Consider the following 26,659-nt stretch of genomic DNA (forward strand, 5'->3'; position numbering starts at 1 on the left):
GATCTTACTAAGTTGCCCAAGTTGTCCTCAAGCTTGTGATCCTCCTGCCTCAGCCTCTGGTAGCTAGAATTACAGGTGTGCACCACCATGTTTAAAGTAATTCTTACATAGCATAAATCAGCTTGAAATATAAATGAAATATTTATGTCATCGACCTGCTATAAATAGCAATCATCTACGTTATGACCAAACTTGTTTAAAAATCATTGATTTTTTTTCCTGTAGCAGGGAAAGTTTTCTATCATTCTTAAATTTGTTTAATATGACAATATTATTAATCTAATATTTTTTCTGAATCACAATAAACCATAATTTTTATTATTTTGGTTCTGGGGATTGAACTCAGGGATGAGCTTCCATTGAACTACATCCCCAGTGCTTTTATTTTTCATTTTGAGACAGGGTCCTGTTGAGTAGCTGATGGTTTTACTAAATTGAGGCTGGCCTCAAACTTGGAATCCTCCTACCTCAGCCTTCTATGTCATAGGGATTACAGCTGTGCCACACCGTGCTTGGCTATGGTAGCCTTTTCAGTGACCTAAAACACTTACATAATTCACCTGTAAACTGTCCTTGAGTATTTGAGCCCATATGTCCTATGTCAAGAAGGTCACTGGCATTGCGCTGGTGGCCTCCCCTCAACACCTCTGGTTTCCTGGGTCCAGTGGATCCTTTAGAAGAAGCTGTTCCTGATGAGCTGTGGCCACCTGGAGATGGGAAACTGGGCTTGCTATAGGGCACCAAGGCCTCCTCTGAAAAAGAAAAATAAAAAACAATAAAGGGCTAAATTGAACTGCAGCCTGGGAAAATAACATGAATTTAACTCTTACAAGTTAAGCTCAGAATGGACCATTTTACTATTTCATTCTTTAGTAAAATTAAAATTAAGAGGTTTAATCAAGACTGGATATTAAAGGAATTTCCATGTGCAAGCAACATTTCCTACAATAGGATCTGAAGCAGGATTAAATTAAAAGAGATCTTGGGATAAGTATACACTGTTGTATATTATTTGCAAAACTTAAATTCATTATAAAAGAGAGCAGCTTACAGTGAACTACTTTGTTTCAAAAAAAAGCATATCTTAGAATAATTTCTAGAGTTCAATGAGGCTTCAATATTCCCATCAAAACAGAAGAAACGTGGTTTTGTTTTAGTTTAAACCACAGCAATATTTTCTCAATCAATTTAGATCAAGGATTTTGTATTAACAAATTAAGTAAGTTTCTTAAATTTTTGTTGTTGCTTGGGACATAAATATATTAATTGAAAGGCTAGGAATTTCATTAAAAGAAAAAGAGAAACCCACCCAATTTTAACAAATGTGATAATATTTATTTTGTATATTGTCTCCCAACAAATAACTGATCAAATGTATTATGAATAATTATTTAATATTTTGAATCCTTCTTTCCTTCTCCTTTCCTCCTCTCTTTATTTCTTATCTCTCTCTTCCTGTCTTTCTCTAGCTCTTTCTTTTCATCTCTCCACATCTTCCTCTCCACCCCAACTACTCTATTTCTTTCTTTCTTTTGAGGTTTTGGCCATTAACAAGTGATTAGATGATGAAAAATTGTTGGCTGAATTTACTGTTTCTTGCCTTAGATAGTCTTTAATGACAGGGATCACATAATTTTTCTCTCACAGCTTGAATGGTCAACCATTCCTAAACATTTCAGTAAATCTAGATATTGAAATTGTCATCTTCTGGCCCTTGCACAAATTGAATTTTTCAAAAACTTGAGCACAGTGTTGTAACAAAATGTAATTACAGAAATGCATGGGGAGAGGACTTGTCTAATAAAGATTGAGTCCAAATGAATGTGGAATATGTTTCAAAAGTTGTGTGCATGTGTATATGTTTATTAATACTCAGTAAATCCTGATGCAAGATATTCCAAAAAATGCAATAGCCTCACCCCTAATTAATGTCCAATCAGAAACCATGAAATTTATGTTTTAACATTTCCAGGAAGTGTGATTTATAAACAAGAGCATTCTTGTCTCCATGTGAACAGTCATCTACATTTAATCAGTTAACCTTTTCTAACATGAGGTCAGTTGGTTGGTCATTTATTTGTAAATTTATAATCTCAATTAATTCACCTAATTGACTGACAGGAGCTCTCCTTTCAAGTGACTGGTTACTTCTGTCAAAATGACAATCTCCTTGAAGGTAGAGATTAAACTGACACAAAAGCTGAAATTTAGTGGTCTTAAAGCTACTCAATAGAAAAGGTAAAAGGCAAAAAAGCCAAAATTGTCCCCTTAGACCGTAGATGAAGGCTGGAGATCTCTTGGATTCAAAGACCTATGGAGTGGTCAATTTGAGGAGCAATCACCACTGTAATCAGTTTCAAGGAACATGCCTCTGAGGTCTGCTTGAGAAATTCCTACTTCACTTACTGACTTAAGGCAAATATCTCTTGGATGCCCTTAAACAACTGCCATTTCTAGAATACCTGGTAGAAAATAAAAGGGTCACAGCCCACACTTGCTTGGGACTGTGCAGAACACACCTGATCCAACCCCTTGTTTGTGTGGGGCGTTTTGTGTGTCTTCTTGGCGTTCTGTGGAGCTTATCCATTCCTGGGTTTGTCGTTGCCACTCTAGGGAGGTTTTGGCTGGACAATCCAAGTAGCTCTTTGGGTCTTCTAAGCTGGAGGCATGTTGTCTCTCTAGAGAGCTTCCTTTTCTCTCTGTTGAGTTTTCCACATGACCAGCATGCTGGCTCGGGCCTATTTGCTGCCTTAAACCCTGGCCTGGTGGGGGATCTGGTGGTGGTGGAAGATCTAAAAATTTTGAATAATGTTTAGAATGGACTAAAATTTAATGAAAAAATACAGGTTTTAGTTCAAGTTGGAAAAAAAAAAAAACTCCTGCCCTCATACAAGTATCACCCATGCAAAAACAAACAAACAAAAAAAAAAAAAAACAGAGAAAAATAAAAGTCAATTATTGATATGTAAAATGCATATTATTGGTGTCTCTGCTGTCTTCTACCACAGCATCATTGAAATCAAATTTACTGGATTCATCCAACTGTTAAACATGGAAAATGTTTTCAATTGCACACTGGGGCTAACATTCAAGGTTAAAGGGCAACTTAAGGGTCATAATTCATTTTCATCCTTCCGTTTTCAAAGTAGAAATACTATGGCAAAAAATAAAATAATAACATCACTAGAAATTCTAGCAACTGTGCTAATAAAAGAACAAAAGCCAGCCTGCCAATCTCCATAGGAAACATCACCCTTGGGAAATTAAGAACTATATGCCGTATCATATGCAACATATGATTGCCTATACCCAAGTATGTGGCACATTCAGCAATAGTCAAAGGGTTAAGCTAACATTTATTAAATGCAATTAACATTCTGCCTGACAACCAATTCTGGCTATTCGTTTCATGAGTTAGCTAATGAGTTACAACTAATATATTATAATCTTCCAATGTATTAATTTTAATAAATAATAACCAATGTTCAGCATACAGATTGAATATGCTTTATGGTACTAGAGTTGGCAATATATCATGGAAATTTGAGAAGTAGTGGAATAGATAATTTTTTAGAAATGCTTTTTAAATTAAATATCGGAAATGAAAAACTTTAAAGTTCAAGTATCAGCAAATTTTTCATTTTCCTTTTATTAGCTATTCATATCTAAAACTTTGTGTCTTGAAAATCTTCCACTGTGAAATCATACTTCCTTCCTTAAATATTACACCAGCTGAAATGATTTATTTTTTTTCCTTTAGTACTGGGCATTGAACCCAGGGGAATTTTGCCACTGAGCTACATCCCCAGTTTTTTTAATTTGTTATTTTGAGGTAGTTTTGTATGTTGTTGAGAGTCTCATTAAATGCTAATGATTGAGGCCAGCCTCAAACTTGTGACCCTCCTGACTCAGCCTCCTGAGTCATTGGTATGGTAGGTGAGCATCACAACAACCAGGTTTAAAATAATTTTTAAATCCTTCTAAATATTCATTTAGCTTGATTTATTGTGATTTTGTGTATGCTATTGCGTACTTCTTAGTTTATCCTTAGAGTATTGGCAATTATGTTATTTATTCATAAAAAGCAAAAATCATGTATACTATTTATTTCATTAATTAGAAGATACTGTACTTAATATAGCATTGTTATGACACTTTTATAACCAGGTTCTTATTTCTAATAATATTATCATTGAATTTTAAAGGGAAAAGTATAAATTTCTTATATAGAAAAAATAGCTTTTTCAAAGGAATGTTAAACTGGTCATTCTAAGATTTATACTTTGTCTTAGGAGCAAAATTATATTATTCTCTACTGCACAGAGAATCTGGAGCACCCAGGTTGGATGGTTACTAGTTCTTATGTATACTTTTCACATTATATTATGAATTTCTAATTATTGAGGGGAACAGAGTCTCTGTCTGGGAAAATAAGGTTTTATTCCAAACATTTCTTCCAAGATGAAAAGCTAATGTAATGTTGAGATATCTCTTTGTTGGATAATCTAATGAGTTTGGGACTCCCATCACTAAACATTATTATAAATGCAAATTAATTATTTCATTTGAGTTATTGTTCTTAGAGAGACAGCAAGGAGAAATTATAAAATTTGCTTCCAATATAACAGATCTTCACATTGATTTTTACTCTCCATCAGAGCAGCTTAATTTCTAAAATGGTCAAAATGGTATCTGCTTATGCCAGCTAAAACTCTGAAGACTATTTAATATAACCTGAAATTATATAGCTTCATAATTAAGTAATATCCTTGAAGACTGTGTCTTCTAAGAAGAAAGGGCATTGCAAGCACATTGAAATAAACCAACGGGAAAGGGAAATGGAATTGCAAATGGGTATAGAAAAATAAAAATATATAAGCAAATACATTTTATCTAAATTAAATTTATTATTCAATTGTAGGTTGATTCATCTCAACAAAGTCAATTCACTAAAGAGTATCTTACTAGACTACTGAGAATTAGCTATTGTCAGGTGACCACAATCCCATGACATAAATGTTGTTATTGTCCTCATTTTTTATTTGAGAAACTGGGACCACAAAAAAATGAAGTATCTCCATTCTGGATCTTTCCTCCCAAGAACTGCAGACTCTTCTAACCAAATCTACATGGCACAATTCCACTTGGATATTTAGAAAGCTTTTCAAATTGCACATATCAGAACTGAAATCTAGTTCCTCCTTTATAAAATGTGTGTCTTGCATGATATTCCTCTTCCCCACCTGTGGCAATTTCATCCTACAAGTTCACCAAAGCTATGAAGTGACCTTTAAGCTTTGCTTTACTAATTTAATTAACAAGACCTGTGAGCACCATTTCCAGAATTCCTCACTTCTCATCGCTTTCACTTATTTCTGACTTGTTATGAATCCCCTATGTTGCTTCTACAGCTTCCTAAGTATGTGATCTGTTTTACACCTTTTCCCCATTAAATATAACACAACAGTGGAGACGATCTTTTTAAAAAGAAAAACAGAGAAGATCATGTCACTCCTCTGCTCCCCCCCACCCCCCACTCCCCACCCCTCTCTCCAGTAGCTTCCCACTCAACATACTGTAAGGCTGATTGCAACACTGCAGCTTTAAGGTCCTACATCATATGTGCTCTTTTGCTTGTCTGACTTCGTGTTCTATTTTGTTTTTATGCTTGCTCTAGTCATTTTTCTCCCCTAACATTTTTGGTAAATAAGCCCCAGGTTTTATTGCTGTTTTTTTATGTCTTTGAAGGACCTTTCCTTGGATATCTTTGCTTTCATTCTTCTAGTCTTTTCTCCAATGTCACCTTGTATGTGAGGCCTTCCCTAAAGAACATTCTGAAAAATATCTCTTCCCTACCTCCATATTTCTCAACTTCTTTCCCTTTTGTCTTTTTCCTCATGGCAATGATCACCCTCTTATCAACTGCTTTTTTATATTCATGTATTACTGTTGGTCTTTATCTATCTTCCTACACTCAAATGTAAGCTCCATGAAACCAGAGGATTTTGTCTATCTGGCTCCTATTGCCTACCATGTGGAATACACTTAATATATATTTTAAGGGGTAAAGCTAATATTTGACAGAGCTTGGAAAGGGCCCCTTTTCTGAACAGGGCATTAAAAACCAGGGGAAAGGGAACACAGGTTGTAGTCTAAGGAAAATCAGTTTGTTGGGTAGAGAACTGCCAATTTTTACTCAGTGTGTTGGCTTCAAAGGTATTTTTTGACTCATTATGCAAGTGGATAGAAGATGTGGATTCATCAATGTCTCCTTAGGTGTGCCTGGGTTTTGGTATAGCTTTTGGGACAGACACAGAAATATCCATTCCAATTCTTCTGGGACACATGGAGGATACTTTCTAGTACTAGACACCATGGGAGAGAGTTTTTGATAATGACATATGAGACATGAAATAGGTTCTTGTCATTAGAAACTCCCAATGATCACCCATTATCTGTCTTTGCCTCACTCAGAAACCATAAATATTTCTGAAAATAATGCCATCTCAATTCTGGAGAGACCTACACCCTTACATTACTGCTTAGAGGAGAACCACCTGACCTTGATAGATGAGTGTGTCAATAAGAAAGTATCTTTTACTGTGCCAAGACACTGAGGGTTAGAGGTTGTTTGGTAAAGCAGCTAGCAGTAATTACCCTAATTAATATAGCCATAAAACACTATTGTAAAATCTATAATGTAAAAGTTTTATTGTAAAGTGTCCATACACTATAAATTACTAGGCAGCAATCTTCCCAAAAAGAAAAGTTTGATTTTATGTAAAGAAGTTTTGAATTATTCCTGACACATGGATTCATATCATGTAAGTGCCATGTCATAAGCATTTATTGTAAAATAACAATATTCTTAAGGCCTCCAAAATAAATGTCCTTGTTTCACAATTAAATGTGTCTGGATTGCACATGTGGGAAGATATGTGAGCCAAATTTCCTTTGCAATATCACTTAAAATATATCTACTAATAACACATAATTCATAATCACTTTTCAAAATTGAAATTTAGGGACCTATTTTTTTTAGAAAGATAAGCAATATATTGATCATGATTTAAACTAGGAGGAAGATAGTTTTATGTGAACATATTGAAAAATCTTGCAGAAAAAAGGATTATAGAAGAAAAAAGAGCACTCTACTTTTTGTATATTTAAATTGTATGCCGTCCACATATACTACATATGGTCTTCAAAGATTTGTAAAAAGAACACACTATATTTTTCTCTGTTGCCACAATATTCTGAGCAGAAAAAAATATATAAAATTATTAATTCTCCAAGTTGTAGCATATCAGTGAGAGCAGTCTTTTCTATTTAGAGTGAATAAGATCAACACTGCAAACTGTTCTAAGTGCTCAACTAATCTCCAGAGCATGTGGAGCAGAAAGGCTTTGTTCACCACAGGGTATCTATTTAGAGAGAATGAAAAACTCAATTGGACCCTTAATCTTCATATTCCATAGAAACACTTCCCCATGAAAACAAAATAAGCAGGATATATGAACAAACCTGAAAGCTTTTAGAACAAGCATGTTTGGCTTTTTTAAGCCTTCTTAGCATTACAGGGTGACAAAAGAAAGCACAAAGATGGCTGCCTGACACAGAGTGCCCCTTCCCACAAAGGAAAATGCTTTTTTTTTTTTTTTCCAAAACAAGCTTCATTCTGTTTCATAATGATGGATGTAAGAGTGCTAAGGACTAGGTCATAGCTTCTCAAAGGTGGATGTCCATTAATTTTAACCCATGGAGCTTCAAAACTTCCTATAATAGGATTATACCTCAGAATAATCATGAATGTCTCCATGGTTTATTTGAACATATCCCCAAATGTTTCAAACATTCAGCATGGCTAGGTTAATCCTAGTGTTTAGTTGGACAATCTCAGATAAAGTTTGTATGCTTATGAAAGATAAGGTTGAGAAGAGGGAAGAAACTCATTTTTGAGTCTCACTGCATACTAGGCACTTTAAATATAATTATATATCCTTAAATATACTTCATATGTGCTTATGCTTAGAATAAAGTTTCATGATGAATATATTTATTCAGACTTTAAAAGATATAATAATTAAGTGGAAAATGTGGGAAATAGACTATGCTCTGAGAGCAGTTGAAATACTCATTATTGACCATGGATAACTTCCAGTAAAAATATTTTCTGAAACTAACTATTTAAGCAAATATTCAAAGATTGGCTATTCAATTAATTGACATACGTTGGCAAACTATGACCTATAGGCCAAATTCTTCCACTATTATATCATAACAATTTATTAGATATTAGTCGCACCCATATTTTCATTTACTATAGCTCTACCCATGCAATAATGGCAGTGCAGAGTACTTGTGGCACAGGCCACATGCTAAAAAAAACTCCAAATATTTACTCTCTGAATTTCAATAGAAAAAAAAATATATATATATATATATATATATATATATATATACTAGCCCTTTGTTATGGTCCAAATGACTGTATATCCCTAAAATTCATCTGTTGAAATCCTAACCCCAGGTGAGGGTATTGGAATATGAGGGCTTCATGAGGTCATAAAGGTAAAGTTCACATGAATGGGATTAGTGCCCTTATTAATCACACCCCAGAGAGGTCTGTTCCATCATGTGAGAATTAATAAAAATTTACCATCTGTAAACCAGAGTGTGAGCCTTCAAAAGATTCCAAATCAGTAAGTGCCTTGATCTTTGTACTTCCACTAATATTAGCCCAGAGATCCATGAGAAATAAATATTTGTTGTTGAGAAACTTTCTGCTGTTTATACAGTTATGATTATCTGTTATAGCAGCCCAAGTAGACACTCTTCAACTACATAACCGCTAGCATGTTTTAAGCTCTGAAATTCACGAAACTAAAAAATTACTAAACCATTTCAAGTTCTTTTCCAAGAGTGAAAGAGATTATAATTTCATATCATAAATGTTTTGATACTATGACATGTGCACATGCTGCTTATGTTTTTTTTCCTAACCTTTAAGTGGAATGTTTGCTAAAATACAATAAAGAAAAATTTCAGAAGGGTAGAAAAATCAACAGTTAAGAGTGGTACAGCTTCTCTTTCTTGGGGATTAATCATAAAGACATAATTCCAGATTGTTGAGAGAGAGGGTGTTTCACGTAAGCAAGACCATTTTGCCAGGTTCCTGCCTTGTATGTAATGAGGCAATGCCTAATCTACCATAGATATTTTAATCTGAGTTAATGACCAAGTAGAATGCATCTCTTCATTGAGGAAAGAAGAGGAACAGAAATCAGCCTACCATCTGTTATTTCTTCCCTTCGGTGAGGCAGTGCTGGCTGTTGGTCCATTCGCCCTCCCTTGTGTTTGTTGGTGGGCCTGGGCCTCTGACTTTGATTCAGGGCTGTGCTCGTGTTACTATCAGTAGAAAATGGGCTGGTGGGTCGAGGTCTTTGAGAGGAGGTAAAGGCTTTTCCTAGAAAGAAAACAAAGGGAGTGGGGTATAGGGAAGGTCATTGTAATGCACTGATAATGTCTTGTATTTTCTGCTCTTCCTAAGGCTAAGTCTGTGAACCTACCTAGAGACGCCATTGGAAGATACCAAATATTGGTGCACCTATAAAAATAAATATATGCCCTGCTACATATAATGTGTTCAATTTTTATAAGCTAAGAACATCCCACCCACAAAAATATTTCAAACAATTGAACATAAAACAAATCCACCAATCCAAAGCTTCATACTGCTTGATTAGTTTTTATATTACCTTGAAAATCTTAGTGATAATTTTATAGTTATATGCAAATTCATGAAACATTATTTCTCAAAATTCAAGAGGTTATTTCTTAAATGAATTGCACACTGTTTCATTTTCACCCCTGAAATTTTAAAAAATCTGAGCACAGTAAAAAATGCCTTGTAGTTTTATTTGAAAAGTCTGCTCAGGTACACATGCTAAATTGACTTTACCACTTATATGCAAACAAAATGAACTCTATCTCTTAGTGGAAACTCAATAACATCAGTGTAGAGGATAGCAGGTTAAAATCACCTTGTATATCCAAAGTGAAGTAGGTATTTTGTGATAACTGTATCTGAGCAGACTTCAAATTCTTATGGACGAATGAATTGTACTATTTCCCTTTCTTGTGGTTTAGTACAAAAGAAGTGAAATTTATTCTGGGAAAAGGTTACCTAATACATTTTCAAAAACGTCTTTTAATACTGTTTATTATAGTAAGAGAAGGATGGTTTATGTTCATATATTTATTCTCTTGTCATGTTTTCATTTCATACAAACTTATCCTACATAGTTTCATTTTCCTAAGTCAATGTTACATGATGTTGCTTAATGTTTTATTAGCTATTAGCACACATGCAATACATGCAAGGAAACTAATAAATTAGTTTTATTCTGTCTAATTTATTAGTTTCCTTGCACTTTCTCACTGTTCTGCTTACAGCTAATGCCACAAAAAGCACTCAGGCAACATAAAGTTTTTGACTTATGCTTTATAAAGCAAGAAAATTCAAATAACAGTTATATTACAACATATTTTAGATTGGATGCTATATGAAAATAAACCTCTGCAATGCTTGAGAAATCATTTTATTTTGCTTGAAGATATCTAATACGTGCTCAAAATAAACATTGATGATATAATTCAAGACAATTTCCAAGGCTCACTTTTCTAACCTGAGAGTTTAATAAATATCAAGAGCATATCACTTTTATTTAATATTTGAACACTACAAAGATTTAAAAATGCATTTGATATTTCATTAGTTTTGTAAGAGAGCTCAGTTTAATTCATATATTACCATCCTAAATGTGAAGTTAAGAAGTACATAAACAAATATTAGAGCATAATCATGCCAAATTGTTGTTTTTTTTTCCCAGAAAAACAAATGATTACAAACTGCTAATCTATTTTTAGAATTAAGACTGCATTTCTGTTTGTGGAATGAGCAGCATGTGAAAATGACATAATTGGTCCTTTATATTATTACTTATTACTCTCAGAAATCAATATTAAATTCTCTAATGTACAATATACACGTAGTCATCATTTTATTCAACTTGCAAATGCAGTAGGTGTATCTTTAATTAGCATCCTTTAAAACATATAATAAAATATTGTATTAAAATCTTAGCCAAACAATAAGACCCTCAGCCATTTGAACTGTTAGACTGAAAGCCTTACACCTATTCACCCCATGCTGAGGAAGGTTTCCCAGAAACTGCATTTGTAGAAAGAGACGGGGCAAAGGAAAGTAATGGAGATAAAAGCTGAATAATTTTAATCACTAGGTTCATTATTAATGTGTGCAGATTTTGCAAAGTGTGAGTTATTGAAAATTTAATGGCAATCTGAGTTGCTGATTTGCCGTAATATAGAAAGGAAGTATATTCCAATTAATCAGCAGAACCGTGAAGAGAAAGGGATATTAAGGATAGAAGGTAGTAAGTTGGAGCCTATTTTTGGCTCTACAAAACTTGCATCAGGTCAGAGTTCAGACAACAGAGCATCCCAAATGTTCATGCATATTACAGAGAGCCCTGCAGTCAGACTTGCTGAGAAAGAAGAGGAGAAAAAAGGTAAGTGTCCCAAGGACAAGATTCTCTCATGCAAAGAGTGTTGACTTTGGAGTCTACAAACCTGTTCTTGTAAGGCTCGTTCCATCCAGCCTAAAACCAGCTTTATCTGCTGCTGCCACCAGTGCTTGTGCAAAACTGCCACTGGCAAATATGGAACCATCTGAGGAGCTACCTACACTAGATCTATGACTAGAAAAGTTACAATCCTCATCAGATGCAGAGTCCCATCCATTTACCATTGAACCTAAAAACAAATGTAGTTGTCTAGTGAGTTTGTATATATTGCATATCTCATGTGCTTGCAAACACTATACGAATGAGCAAGTACACTGCCTCGACTCCTTGCCACTTTGAAGTTTCATCATGGATTCCTTAGCTAAACATTATCCGTGTTTTAAACACACTTAGTACAAATGAAAGAAGCTTGTGTAAAATCGGTATTTGTTTGAAGCACATGTGCAAGACATGTTCCAAGTGGTTCATTTCTTACATTGTTTAAATTGTTACATGATCATTTTTCCAAGCAAGAACTGCTATGTGTATTTTCTACAAGTCAGGGAGGATCACTTTTATTGAAACAAATTATGGTTAATTTAAACTGATCGGTGACTTGCTTGAATAAATAGTATGGGTATAATTTGAAGTTAGTTCAGAGGGCAATGATAATGTGCATTAAAACTTGAATACCGGACCTTGTATGTACAGTTGTATTTCATAGAAGATCTGGAATTATTTTAAGATTTTAAGGTGAACAGTTAATTACTGTTTAAATAACAAAATACATCAACTAAAATGTATAGATGACATCAAATCAACTAAACATAGAACATGAGGAAAATGTTAGTTTGCAAAAGTGCTATTAATTTCAATATTTCTTATGCTTTCTTTGATTTTTAATATTTGAAGAACTCTAATTTTCTCTTTAACACTGATACTTATGAAATTAGCCTTTATGGAGACTATTATCAGCATTTCTATCAATTTTCTTTTTCAAAATGAACTATGGCAGTAGAGTAAAAAAAATGCAACTTTATATTTAAAGAAAATACACTTTGAAGATATTGACAACTTTTTTTCTTTCTAGAAAGTCACTTAGTATTTTATGCATATACATACACACATATTAGATAAAAGCACACTGGGAACTTAACTCATTATGTAATAAAATTAAAATTGCAGTACATATTTAAGTTGGTGTACCATTAATTCATGACAAAATAAATTATCAAGTATTGTTTACCCTATCTTCTGCTTTTGTTAGAAGAGGGACAAAAAAGGACTTACAAAAAGTTAATTTAGAATTCAGGCTGTCATGGTACAATAACACGGATGCATGCATTCTCAAGACAGAGAAAACTGAAACTGAAAGGGTTAGAATGATCTGGAAGTTAAAAGGGTGTTAAGTGTAGCAGAGAAAGATAGAGTCTTGATTCTATTTGCCAAAAGCACAAAGATATACTTTTTACTTTCCAAACAAATTCCCTTGACACAGACCACTGCAAGGAACCTGAGATAACACCAGCAACTGAGCCTCCTCTGAGAGATTCATTTCTAGGTTAATAATCACAAGTCAAGGATCAACAGCCCAAAATGAAAGAAGAAATGATGCAGTGGGTCTTGGAATATAATGCTACAGGAGATAAGAAGAAATCAAAGTGTTTCAGCAAGGGGTCACAAAAGAAAATGAAAGTCGAGAACTGGGAATAGTTTTAAAACATTCAAAAGCTCAGTTCCAAACCCTTCCATGTTATTTCTGTTTTTCTAAATGTCTGTGCTCACTCTCCAAACAAGCATCTCCTTATTGTTATTCTAATTCATCCTGACACTCCTTTTAGCGGATTTCCTTCTAGTCCCTTCTATCTTTCCTCATTGTTATCTACATTATCTTTTCAAAGCATCAATCTTATACTTTGTTCCTCCGTTTAAAGTCTTACCTATAACACCAATGCACATAAAAAATTAGGAATCTGAGACCTCCCCCCAATATTAAGCCAGCCTACCTTTGCAGCCCATTCTGTCCCACAACTAGTGTAATCTCACTCTCTCACCCACACATCACTTCCCATTTCTTGACAATACTCTGTATTGCACCAAATCTAATAATCACTGCCAAACTTTAAAGTTCAAATAAAATACCATCTTTATCCCCTGGGTTCTACCTTCAACATTCTGTTAGGGTGACTCCCTCCTTTGTTGTGAAACATTGTGCATGCAGTAGTCTATCACCTGTCTCCCTATATTTTGTATATTGTATGTATTTTTTCTGTTCCAGGAAATAAAACTCTTGACATTAAGAACTATCTCTTCTTCACTTCAGTATTTCTTGTACAGGGTCACTGAACAGTAGGAATTCAATGAACAGTGGGCATATGGAATTAAATGCATTTATTGTTTTTTTATTCACTGTAAATTCTTTGAGTGATTATATTTGATGTACAATTTCTTAGCAATGACCTTTCTTTAGTTGCAAAAAGAATGTTCTTACAAGCATCCTCAGAAAATTTATTAAACAAATTAGTGAATATTTGTTGATTACTTTGGAACCATGGGAAAAGCAATAACGTCTTCAAGTAAGAAAGTAAAAATTGTACTATATAATTTTTATTATATAAATTAGGATATATATTATATAATAAAGTTCATATGATGTACATCTTGGTTAGGCTTTGATATTTTTGAATATCAAGGTTAAGCAATATTGTCTTCCAATGAAGATGCTAAATATCATTAAGTGGCAAGTGGCAATTTATTTGTGTGTGTATATGTGACATCTCTATTGAGATTCACCCATCCCAATGCACTTAGCCCAAGCTCTTATTTTTGTTGTTATTCTTTTAAAATTTTCTTATTCCACTTCTATCCACTATGATCAGCCAAGAAATTGAGTCTACTCTGCCTGCTGTGTGGTTCTACTCTGAGGATCTAGAATATTGACAAATTTAGTTTCTGAATCTGCAAAATTTAGAAAAAAATCTCCCATCACAGCAATGTTACCAAAGAAATCCCATCTTGTAAGACTTCCCAACTTTCCCCCCAAATAAACTGTTATCACCCTGTGAAAGTGAGTCCCACACAAGAGGATTTCCATACATGCATCTGCCTTACCCTAAACAGATCAGCAACTTTCCTACTTTTGTGTTTGCTCTGATTTCTCTCAATCTTTCAAGCTTTAATTTGACACAATATGGCCTCAAACATAATCAAGAAATATTTAAACATATTTAAATTCATTTAAAAATGAATTTATTTTTCATTTGTTCATGAAGCTTTTCCTGATGCTCACCGACTCCCTTCTCTGGGAAGAGAGAGTGGCCTGGAAGGCAGGACATCAAGTGGGTATTGGTTGATAAAGAGACAACATTAGCTATTCTTTTACTTGTACTTCCAATAAGAGCAAAGCGACTAGACAGATGACTTTAGAGTTAAAGACAAATATACTATAGCTATTTGGCCATATTAGGCAATGAGAACACTAATGATCCCAAGTGAAAGAGAGAAGTTAAGTTAGTTGCTTCAATAGATTGCAACCAATATAAACAGAAAGAAATCGATATTTCCTTTTCCTTCATTACTCTGCCTTTCTGGTAAGTCTTCAACTTTCCTCTGAATTGGGGATGAGATACATAGAAATAGTACCTTCGTAGGACAATTTTAAAGCAGTTTAGTTATATTGTATGAACAAAAAGGTCTATAACATATGTTAAAGTTCCTACCATAAAATCGTTAAAATTTTTAACATTTATTGATTTTACCTCTCAGTCATTACAATTTTTCCTCTTACTTTTGATTTGAACATCAAGAATGATCTGAAGATTCAGGCAAACAATTATTAAAGAGAGGAGGGAAAGAAGGAGGAGAAGGGTAGAAATCCTTGAGGAGGAAGACAAAAGGGGGAGGAAAAAAGACAGTAATTGAAAGAAAACAAAAAAGAGTAACTCATCAATTAAAAAGGAAGTCATTTAGTGGTAACAGTTTTTTTTTGTAAATGTAAGCATAAACATGAAAATAAAAGTGAACACCAGGTAAAAGGAGTTCAGCCAGAGATTCTTACAAATTATATGAGATTTGTATTCATTTGACACATTATAGCCCCAAACATAATCAATACATACTTAAACACTTAATGAAAAATGAATTTATGTCCTATAGAGAAATTTATTTGTGTTTATGTTCTCAATCTTTCCAAATTTCTCAGCTTTAAAATTACTGAAAGGTCAAAAAATATCTCAAATGTATTCAAGTTGTTAAAGAAAAAATGCACACAGGACATTAAGTTGTTGCTCAAATGTTACTGAACTTAAAATACCATGATAAAGTGGCATCTTGCTGTGTCTCTATTACATCTTCAGCACTAAAATTAATTTATGATCAGTCATCAATTCATTTACATGTCGTTATATGCTAAATCCTTCCTTGCTGATAAATGCTTATCCTTAGATCCATTAAGCTAGAGTAAAGTCTGTGCTTTCTAATATGACCCTGATAATTGTTGCATTACCATTTTTATGAGATACAAAAACTAATGTTCCCCCATTTTTTGAGCCAATATTTAATTCTGAAATTTTTTCTATGAAGTTCTCATTGCCTAACTACCTGCTAAGTAAAATCTTCAACTCTAAATGTCTTTGATCAAATCAATCCAAATATTGACTTCTGTTTAGAGGCAGAGAAATATTTCAAGTCTCTGGAAATTCTTTTTACACTCAAATGTCTGAATATACAATAGTCCCACCTATATTCCAGAGAGAGAAAGGCATGGGGGAAGGTGGGAGGGAGTGGGAGAGAGGGAGGGAGGAAGGGAGAGAAATGTGTCATATAGGAAAAGCAAAATAAGCAATTAAAAAATCACTTCCCTTGGTTCATATAATACTTGTTAACTCATCTCAAAATATTGTGCATAAAATATGCACTTTTCTTATCCATTAAATTCCAAAGTATATATTTAATTTCTTTTTAAAGACATCAGATAATGATTTCCTTAATTTTAGCATTATTCCTGGAATTTGCCTTAATACTCAATTATTATGCTTTTGTAGCAGAAGCAAAGTGTGGCAAGTGTGTGGAGTGTGTGTGAGTCTGAGTAGGGAGTGAGTGTATTTGTGTGTGAGGGAGAGAAATTGTTAGGCCATTAGGCTTCACCATCTGTCAGATCAAACTTTCCCGAGTCCAAGGACCCAAAAGCTGTGTGCTCAGGTCAGATGGTGAGGATGTCTGGTTTTATTACTTTCATACTCTTCTGGTATGGGAGTTCCAGTAAAAACCTCCAAAGATATAAAGTGGAAAATACAGGGCCACAATTTCCTTTCAGCTGTAGTGTTCATGTGGGATCCAACAGGCAAGGAAAATTTTATTCGTTTCACTTTACAACACTCAATCTGGGTCTTTTTGTAATCAGTGAGGCAGTTAGAATCTTGACTACATGTTCAGGACATTGTCCTCTCCCACTCTCCTCTTGCCTTGGTTTGTTTTCATGGTGGTGTCATTAAATTCAGGAAACACTTATCCTTGACTCCCACCACATTTTGGAAGTTAGAGAAAGAAATCTTGAAATCTTGCCCCTCCCTGGTACTCAGAGAGCAAAGCTGACAAGTTGAACATTGAGGAAGAAACGGTCCATATTTCCCAAGACAATGTTGCATAGACATTGCTTAGTCCCAAATGCAGTGTGATGGTATGAAACTTAAAAAAATGTACATTATTACAACCAAATAGTATTAAGCACAAATTAAAATAAAAATTATAAAAATAATATTCCTTCCAAAAGAGCTAATGGATTTTAATTTTATTAGAAAAAGGTAACTGCACACAGAGATAAATATGAGAAGAATAAATAATAAAAGTCATATCAAATTCAATATTTTTATCAAAATTAAGCACATTGTGGGAAAGGATTAACGTTTCCAGCGATAAAATGCATATTTTATTTTTATAAATACATACTTATTCCTTTCAACACACACACACACACACACACACACACACACACACACACACAGAGAGAGAGAGAGAGAGAAGTAAAAAAAACCAGAACATTATTTTCCTCTTCAATATGCTAATTCTGAGGATTAGAATGAACTGGGCATTTCCAGGGCAGAGATCATAGTAATTTATCTTTAAAGTAAAACTGATTGATTTTGTTCATTCTTCTGCCACTTATCTGGTAGATAACCTTCAAAAAGGATGTAAATCCTTCTGTGACTCAATTTCTTTAGCTATAAAATGAGAACAACAACAATAATAATGAGGTTATGAGGATTAAATGAGTTAGTAGATGGTAAAACTTTACATCAGGGCAGGGAGTTCTTTCTACAAATGTAAGAAACCAAATAATTTAGGCTTCTCCATTCTATAGTTCTGTCATGCATTCTTTAGTTCTGATTTCATACTTACATCTTGTTTCTTTACAAACTCTAACATTTAAATCCATTCTTAGCTCAGCCAGCCATAGGAAAAAACAAGCCACTGCTTAGAAGGGTATCATGCATTGACTAGGAGCTAGGTTTTCTACTTTATTATTATTATTGCTGTTTGGTTGTTGCTATTATTAAATCTAAATGTTTATTCAAATGACTAGAAGTCATGGGCTTAAAATAAATGTTTGTTTAGGGAATAAATACATGAAACAGGAGACTTGCAAATACATATTACCATTACTAAGATCATGGGATGTGGAATTATTGATATTTTCATTTCTTTTTGTTCTTTTTCATTCTTGATGATCATTTCAAGATTTAAGTAGCCATTCACAAACTACATACTTGCTATGGAAATATTTGCAGTTAATGTATGTATATATATATATATATATATATATATATATATATATATATATATATATATTTTACAGAATAAAGCTCTGTAGACTGTTAGTGGCTGGTATTCCTTATGCTGGCAGTTGGGAGTACAATTCAGCCAAGTAAAATTTGAAATTTTACATAAAGACTTTCAGCCCACCCAGTGTTACTGTGTTACCCAGTGTTACATCCATTCTGGATGGCTTTAGAGTCTCCAGGAATGGAAATTGTTAGTTCTATTTAATAAAAATGGTCATTTGCTTCATGAAAATGACAATATAAGGGAATTTCAGTTGAAAGTAAAGATTAATTTACACCACAGGCGAGTTTAGAACTCTAAGAAACTGACGGTAAGTTCAGAGTCCTCTAGTCTCCAAAGCTCATTGAAGGAGTATGTGTATTATGGCCTATCTCTATTAGCACTATTAAAGTAGCCTTATAGCTGAACAAAACCTAAGAACATCATTAGAACAATATTCATTAGCACGTTGGTTTTGATTACATTTGGTCCACATAAACATCCACCTGAGCATATGTACAGGCATGTGTACACACACAATTACATGTATATCCTAGTTGCTCTCCCTCACACACAAATACATTCCCTCGCTACATAGACTCACACATATTCCACACACATTGTGCCTTGTCTTTCATACACACATGTATACCATACACTTTACACACATGTTCACAAACTGTATAGAATTGAAAACTGTGTAATACATGCACATACCCTGTATAGATGTGCACACCCCATTCACACTCACACTGTATATGCACTTTCAATCTTCCTTGTTCTCACACACATTTATACTCATGCACTCTACACCCTACATATGTACATACACTAATACTCACATCCCCTATGGCCACACTAATACCTACATATACTCATTCACACTTCCTACACACATACACATAGACACACAACACACCCTGGAAGGCAAATCAAATCTTTGATCAAACTTTCTCCTCAAAGTCATTGGTGCATGGAAAGACAAAAAAATGTGTATGGGGGAGGTGCTTAAGTTGCTTAAGTGTAAAGTACAACTTCTGCTAAGGAGATGTATTATTCATAGGATAAGTGCATTGTGGAATTCATGCCTAAACACCCTGAGGTTTCTATATTCAGAAGTAATTAAGCAGTGAATTCAAGTAGGGAAATTTAGACTTTCTTTTCTTAGCAATAAGAGCTTCATTTGGAATTAACATTATATTACCAACAGGAGAAATGCAGGTTACTTAAGATGTTTAAACTTGACATCTTAACCAGTGGACTACTTTAGACATCCTTACTTGTTCCTGACAGGTGTGTATGTAAAAGTGCAGAGTGGTGTTCTCCCAATTTATAGATACATTTATCATCTTTCTAATTATAGTATTTAATAAAAGAACTACATCAGCATAGCTGACTTTTTTTCATCATTATTGCACATTTTTACTGCATTCCTAAAGGAAAAAAAGAGTTCAGTATCATTAGTGAAATATGCAAAAATATGCAGAATTTTACCCTTAAGGAGATTATGCTAGAAATTCAGGCAAAGAGGCTTAACATAATAGTGCCCTAATAAGTCAGCTCTCTGAATTCAAAGATTTTAACTTTTGCTCTGTCACTGTGGGTTGGATCTGGGTTTCAAATCACACCAGTATATCTGCAGTTCTTAAATCTTAATTTGACTGGCAAGCTGACCATCCATCAAGCAAGAAGAAAAACCGAATAGTGGACTCATGCATCATGCACTTCCTCATGCAGAGAGGGCTGTACAGGAAAAGTGAAGGCACTCATGTTTTCTCAGCACTAAACCAGTTTCCATTTGTGTTTGCAGAACTAATATGGAACACAAAGTCTGTGGAATTCGGAAACTGTTGGATTAAAAGTAAATTAAGACTGTGATAAGATGCTTTCTAGGATGAAAGTTGTCATCCAGGAAAATACAGATATGTGTAGTTTCCTTAGAAATCCTAAAGAAATGCAAAGACCAGGCTTAGTATGGAGTAGCTAGGTCTTCATAATTTTGTAAAAGGCATTTTTTGTGTGTGTGCCTGTGTATCAAAGAATGTATAACTATGTGAACAGAAATACTGAATTTTTACTTTTCACCATATATATTGTGTACATATTAAGATTTTAAAATTTCCAATTGAAATTGTTGGACATAGGTTACACATCAGTCCTGGAATCATCAGAGGAGGGTACCAACTGAAGTCTTTCACTTGGTGAACAAGGCAAGCAGAAGCCAGAGGAGTAAATAAGTCAAAATAAATATACTTCTTGGAAGAGGGGAAGTTGTTGGATTCTACACTATAAAATGCATAAATGCATGGTTTATCTCACTATGCATTTTCCACTCTAAAAATAATACCTTGTGCAACTGAAGAGTCTTTTTCTGAAGACTTGCTTATTTTCATCAGTGAATGGTTTTACAGTGTGAAATATCAAGAAGCATTTTAAGATTGCATTCATTTTGTATGTTCCTCCTGATATACAAAATATATCATTTCTAAAAGTTTTTTTTTCTTTTTTTTTTTTATGTAATAGACTTGGTTCCCTAGCACAGTGAACTTTTCATTAAAGCCATGACTATAATTGAGTTTTCTTTCATGTCTTTAAAGCTTTTTAAAATTCATGAATTTTCTTATCATTTTTGCAGCAAAGCAAAAGTATTTCCAAATCCTTTTTGAATTTTGTGTTTAACATTAACATATTTAAAATGTTACAGAAATAGATGGAGTGGAATAAATCTTACATAAGAAAGTAAGAAAGTACTTGATTTTTGATGCATTTCAATATTGCAAATAGGTCAGTTATTCATATTAAATCAGTTCCATTACCTGTCACAGAATTGTCTATATTGTCCATACTGGATCCGGGTGTCTGGTCTAGTGCTCTCAGGGGCCTGGGGATTTCTAAAGCTTCCTCTTCATCATCAGCATCATCATCTGGAACATCTGTTTCCAAGTCAGAAATCAAGGATCCTGACACATAACCTAATGGTGGAACTGGGGGCTGTGGGGGTGGATTATTGCTTTGAATGTGCCTAGAATTCAAATGGAAACAATAAAATGGGAAAAGCAGTCCATTAACATTCAAAAACATTGTAATAAGAATTAAATGGCATGCTATGGTAACAGTATTCTTCTTTTGCATTAATAATTTTGGAGTTTACAATGCTTTATTACATACACATCAATAGAGACAATAGGTCTCTGGGCATATGCCTTACCAACAACCACATAAATTTAAGAATTATTCTAGTGATATAAACATATATTTTGTATAGATAAGTCATCAAAAACAGAATGAAAATACTTGTCACAAGACTATTTAAATTTACCTTTTCAAAAAATAATATATATACCCATACATATATACATATACATATTATTTTGTTTCCAATTTTTGTGTAATCCACCCATGCGGCCTGCTAGCACTTAAGATGTCACTGGAATGCCTAATGTTCCTTCTCTTCCATCTTCAACACATTTCTGGACTTAGGAGGATTTCTTTTTGCATGACCCTCTCAGAGCAGGCTGAGTAGTATTTTCATTTGCCCCAGTTAGGGCAAGTATCTTCTGCTCTATCTACCTAGTTGTGCATCTATCTCAGCCACCAAAATCTTGAACTTCTCCAAGGCAGAAACAATTCACCCTAGTATTCTGTGTTTAGAACAAAAGATGTGTTAGATAAACCCTTTGCAATGAGTAAATAATTTTAATCTCAACCTTCATTAGATAAATAGAATCTTATAATTACCATCACAGTTTTGAAACATATTCAAGTAAAACTTAAATTTATCAAATAAGGTGGCTAAATAATGTGCAACTGGACACCTACAAAATGCTAAGCAAAAGCACTGCAATGTTATTTTCTTCCTTCTTTCCTTTCTTCCTTCCTTCTTTCCTCCGTCCCTTCCTTCCTTCCTTCCTTCCTTCCTTCCTTCCTTCCTTCCTTTCTTCCTTCGTTTCTTTTTTGGGGGAAGTACCAAGATTGAACCCAGGGATGCACAATCACTGAGCCACATCCCCAGCCCTATTTTGTATTTTATTTACAGACAGGGTCTCACTGAGTTGATTAATGCCTCACCATTGCTGAGGCTGGCTCTGAACTCAAAATCCTCCTACCTCAGCCTCCAGAGCTACTAGGATTATAGGTGTGCGCCACTGCAGCCGTCAGCAATGTTGTTTCTTAATGTAATTTAAAAGCAAATGTACTACAAGTTTTAACAGAGTCTTTTCATTGCTGTCATTCAAAAGTATCTTAAATACCCCTTCTATTTAAGCAAGACTAAAGAGTAAGTGTTATGTTCTTTTACTGTTGTCTTTTGAAACTCATTTCCAAGTCTGGCAATATCCCCTGTGTATCGTCACACTTAAGGGAAAGTAGTGCTGTCCTTGACTCCAATTGGAAGAAACAACAAGAAGCTCTGCTTTGGGGATTTTTCTAGACTCTGCCTCATAACTCTTCTCTTTGCTGACTTTATATGTTTTTACAGAAGTTAACTATGTCTTTGAGAATAATAGATTTCAATAAATTCTTCTAGTGAATTCTTGAATTTCAGTGTGGTCTCAGGACCCTGATATTTGTATTTTTTATCAGAAATGAGAGTGGTGTGAGGACTGCCCTTTCATTTTATACATGAGGTATTATTTCTGACATCATTTTAAACACATTAACTATAGCATGCAAGTGGTAAGCAAGTTGCCCATAGTTATGCAGATAGGAAGCAGGTTCACCTCCATGGTAACTGCCCCAACTTGGGCTGTCCTCAGTCAAAGCTCAGAGTATGGAATCAGAATCTGCCTAGAGGTGGGACTTAGGACCAATATATTTTAAAGTTCTCCATATGATTTCAAAACACACACAAATTTGAGAACCCCTGAGCCAAAGTCTCTGCTTCAAATGACTTAAAGTTGTGATTTCACCAGTTAACCTTGAGAGAATCCTATCACTCTTTAAGTAATTGGCTTCATTTTAACCAGTGATGTATCATAAAATAATTATGTGTAACAGGAGGTTGTCTTTAATCTTTAGAAAAAATGAGAAAATGTTCAAGACCCTCTTATCCTAAGGAAAGAGCATGTTTATACAGCTTTAAGTGACATACCTGTTTGAGAATCTCTTTGTATGTATAGTTAACTATGTTATATTTTAATATAGCTGTTATATTTTAAAAATAGTCAATTAACACTGAGAATAAGAGTCATCTCATAATCAACTTACTCTAGTAGCTAGAATTACCCTCCCATAAAAAGAAAGATAATATTATCTTTTAAAAAAGCTACCATAATTTCAAGCACAGGGTATAAATCAAGAGAACATAATTCAAAGAATGTCACAGAGATTTTGTTTTCAAGGGTGCAGGCCTATATATCACTATCTGAGAGAAAAACATTGGAAAAAACAACCAACCCTATAAAATTATGATCTACCATATTTGTACAAGATACCTATATGAATTGCATCTATAATTTATGAAAGTTTTTAAATAATTAGAAGAAAAAACTATAGATCCTGGTGTGGTGGCACAGGCTTGTAATCCCAGTGGTTCAGAAAGCTGAGGCAGGAGGATCACAAATTCAAAGACACCAATTTAGTGAGGCCCTAAGAAACTTAGAGACAACCTGTCTGAGGTGTGGGTGAGGGGGGCAGCTGAGCATGTGGTTTAGTGGTTAAGTGACCCTGGGTTCAATCCTTGGTACCAAAAGAAAAAAAATGAAATTTGGGTTTTTAATCTATTCTTTATGATTTTAAAAAATGCATTTTCTGTTAGTACATTTGTTATTTTTCTGATTTGTTTAATTCTGCCCAAAGAGGGTCTTTTAATAACTGACACTGACCATAAGTGATTTGCAGAAGCTTGGATTTACATATTCACAATCACATGCAGAATTAATCACAGGCATTTTGAAGAATCCAAAAGGAGTCCTTCATCATGGCATTAAAAGTGAGTTCAAGGATAAGCTAATTGAAGCTAAATCAGTTGTAAATTAGAAGATTCCACTGTAGCCAAATAGCACTTTAGACTGAATTTCAGCAGACCTGAATTCTTGCTCTAGCTTAGTCTCCAACTAGCTATGCGACTTTGGTCAAATTAACATTTCTGTAGTAGTTAAATCATTTTCTAAATGATTAACGAGTATACAAAATCAAAATTTTGTCCCCATGTGTATAGTTTTATGAATATGTCTTGTGAATTTATATAAAAGGGCATTTCCATGTGCAGAAAACATGGATCCCTTGACTCAATGAATATATTTACCATGTTTGTTTTGCTATATCAAACTGATATGCCCTTGTCAGTTCATCCAGGTGAGCCTGCAGCATGGGTTGCATCTCTACCCGTGGAGATGGAGTAAGAGTGGCAGTAGACTGTTGTCCAAAAGAGATAGCAGGAGAGGAAGCCACGCCTCAAACAGGTGGAGTTGGGACCCGATCATCATCTTCTTCCAGTTCATTTTCCATACCCTGGTGTAAGTATGTTTGTACTGGTAATGGTGGGCACCAACTATCACTGTCATAGCTGAAATTAGATGAGGAAAAATGCACATTAATAGACAAACAAAAATGGCTACACTGACAATAAACAGCAACCACATGGTGTCTAAAATGTTCTCTCAGTTTACTTCATCCTGATCACATTGTCAATGCTACTATAGTAAATCACCTAATTTGAAATTGTAATTACAACTGTTATCTCAGTATCTCAATTTATTCTTTAAAGATCTTTTTCGCTAATTGTTACCCCACAGTTACAAAAAGCAATAACTTCCCAACAAAGTTACTCATGTGGAAACACCAAATTGCTAATTAAAGACAATTAATGAATTTAGTGCTTGTAGACTTAACTGCTTCCTTCTCTTATGCACCAGCAGAATACATCAATAGAGCTGACTGACCATATAAGAAGTATCAGAGAACTTGATTTGCTTTTTTTTAAAGAGAGAGTGAGGAGAGAGAGAGAGAGAGAGAGAGAGAGAGAGAGAGAGAGAGAGAATTTTAATATTTTATTTCTTAGTTTTTGGCAGACACAACATCTTTGTTTGTATGTGGTGCTGAGGATCGAACCCGGGCCGCACGCATGCCAGACGGGGGCGCTACCACTTGAGCCACATCCCCAGCCCCTTGATTTGCTTTTATTCTAGACTTAAGACAACCTTTCTATTTGATATTCCAGTCATAAGACTTCATGACACAAATTATACTCAATATTAGTTTATTTCCCTTATTTTTATCAGTAAAATCAAATGCTTCTTCTTACATTGAGTGTTAAATTCAAACCAGAAAACAGAAGTTCAAAACCTTGCCCTACAAAATATATATTTTTTAAAAATTGTTTTATTGTAGTAAAATATTTAATATGAAATGAACCTCATTGACATATTTTAAGTGCACAAAATACAATTATTTTAAATACTTATATTTCATGTTCAAATTACATCTAGAAACGGGATTATGGTCCAGGAATATGACCGTAATATGACCAGGAATATGTTTTTGTTGTGGTACAAAATAAGCAGAATTTCTACTTATACTTTTTCTGTAACCCTAATGTTTTCAGAAATCAAATAAGTCCTAATATACTTTTTTTATAGATTTTTAAGTATAAGATAAGAATAATAAAGGATTTAATTGTTTTCTTAATTCAACATCTTAAATATCTCCTGAATCTGCCTCCTACATCTCCTCTTCCATAATTATTGATCAGTCACCTTCTATAAAATAGTTCAGTAGCTTTCTGATTCTCTTTTCTTCTTTTCCACCCTATCTTTAATGCAGGCAACAGGATGTTAATTCACATCACACCTACACTTACGATCATAACTAATATGAGAAAAGTCAAAACTCATTAGCTGGCTTAAAAGATCCTTCCCCAATGGATTAATCTGTTATTTTAGCCCTGTTTCTCAATATTTCCCCAACAACAGCCTATTTTCTAATTTTTCCTAAACTCTGGGTCTGCGTATGACTGTTCTCAAATCATCTATCTGCCTGTGGGTTCCTGGTCACCTCAAAGGTGGTTAGTTTTGTGGAACCTTCTCTACCATTTCCATATACAACTGATTAGAATTTTATAATACCTACATTGTGGAACTACCCATGTTATATTGGGATTATTTGTCTCTGTCTCTTTTGTCCTATTATTCTGTGAGATCCTTAAGTCCAAGAACTATTTAATACTCTTCTCCATTGCTAGTGCTTAGTACCTAAAATTAGAATTAACTATCCATATCACAGCTATGCATAACTAGTCTTGATCTCCCTTATTAAAA

General features: G+C 34.1%; 1 protein-coding gene across 1 annotated transcript in view; it reads right to left on the reverse strand.

The window, feature by feature from the left end:
* Window positions 1–516: 516 nt before the first annotated feature.
* The window catches only part of LOC143386920 (roundabout homolog 2-like), a 47,277-nt gene continuing 21,134 nt past the window's right edge, over window positions 517–26,659 (reverse strand). The window contains 5 exon segments of the mRNA XM_077108171.1: window positions 517–752; window positions 2,520–2,792; window positions 9,293–9,466; window positions 21,221–21,426; window positions 24,649–24,909. Of these exon segments, the coding sequence (XP_076964286.1) occupies window positions 517–752; window positions 2,520–2,792; window positions 9,293–9,466; window positions 21,221–21,426; window positions 24,649–24,909 (1,150 nt within the window).

Source organism: Callospermophilus lateralis, unplaced genomic scaffold (genome assembly GCF_048772815.1).
Source record: "Callospermophilus lateralis isolate mCalLat2 unplaced genomic scaffold, mCalLat2.hap1 Scaffold_182, whole genome shotgun sequence".
NCBI lineage: Eukaryota > Metazoa > Chordata > Mammalia > Rodentia > Sciuridae > Callospermophilus > Callospermophilus lateralis.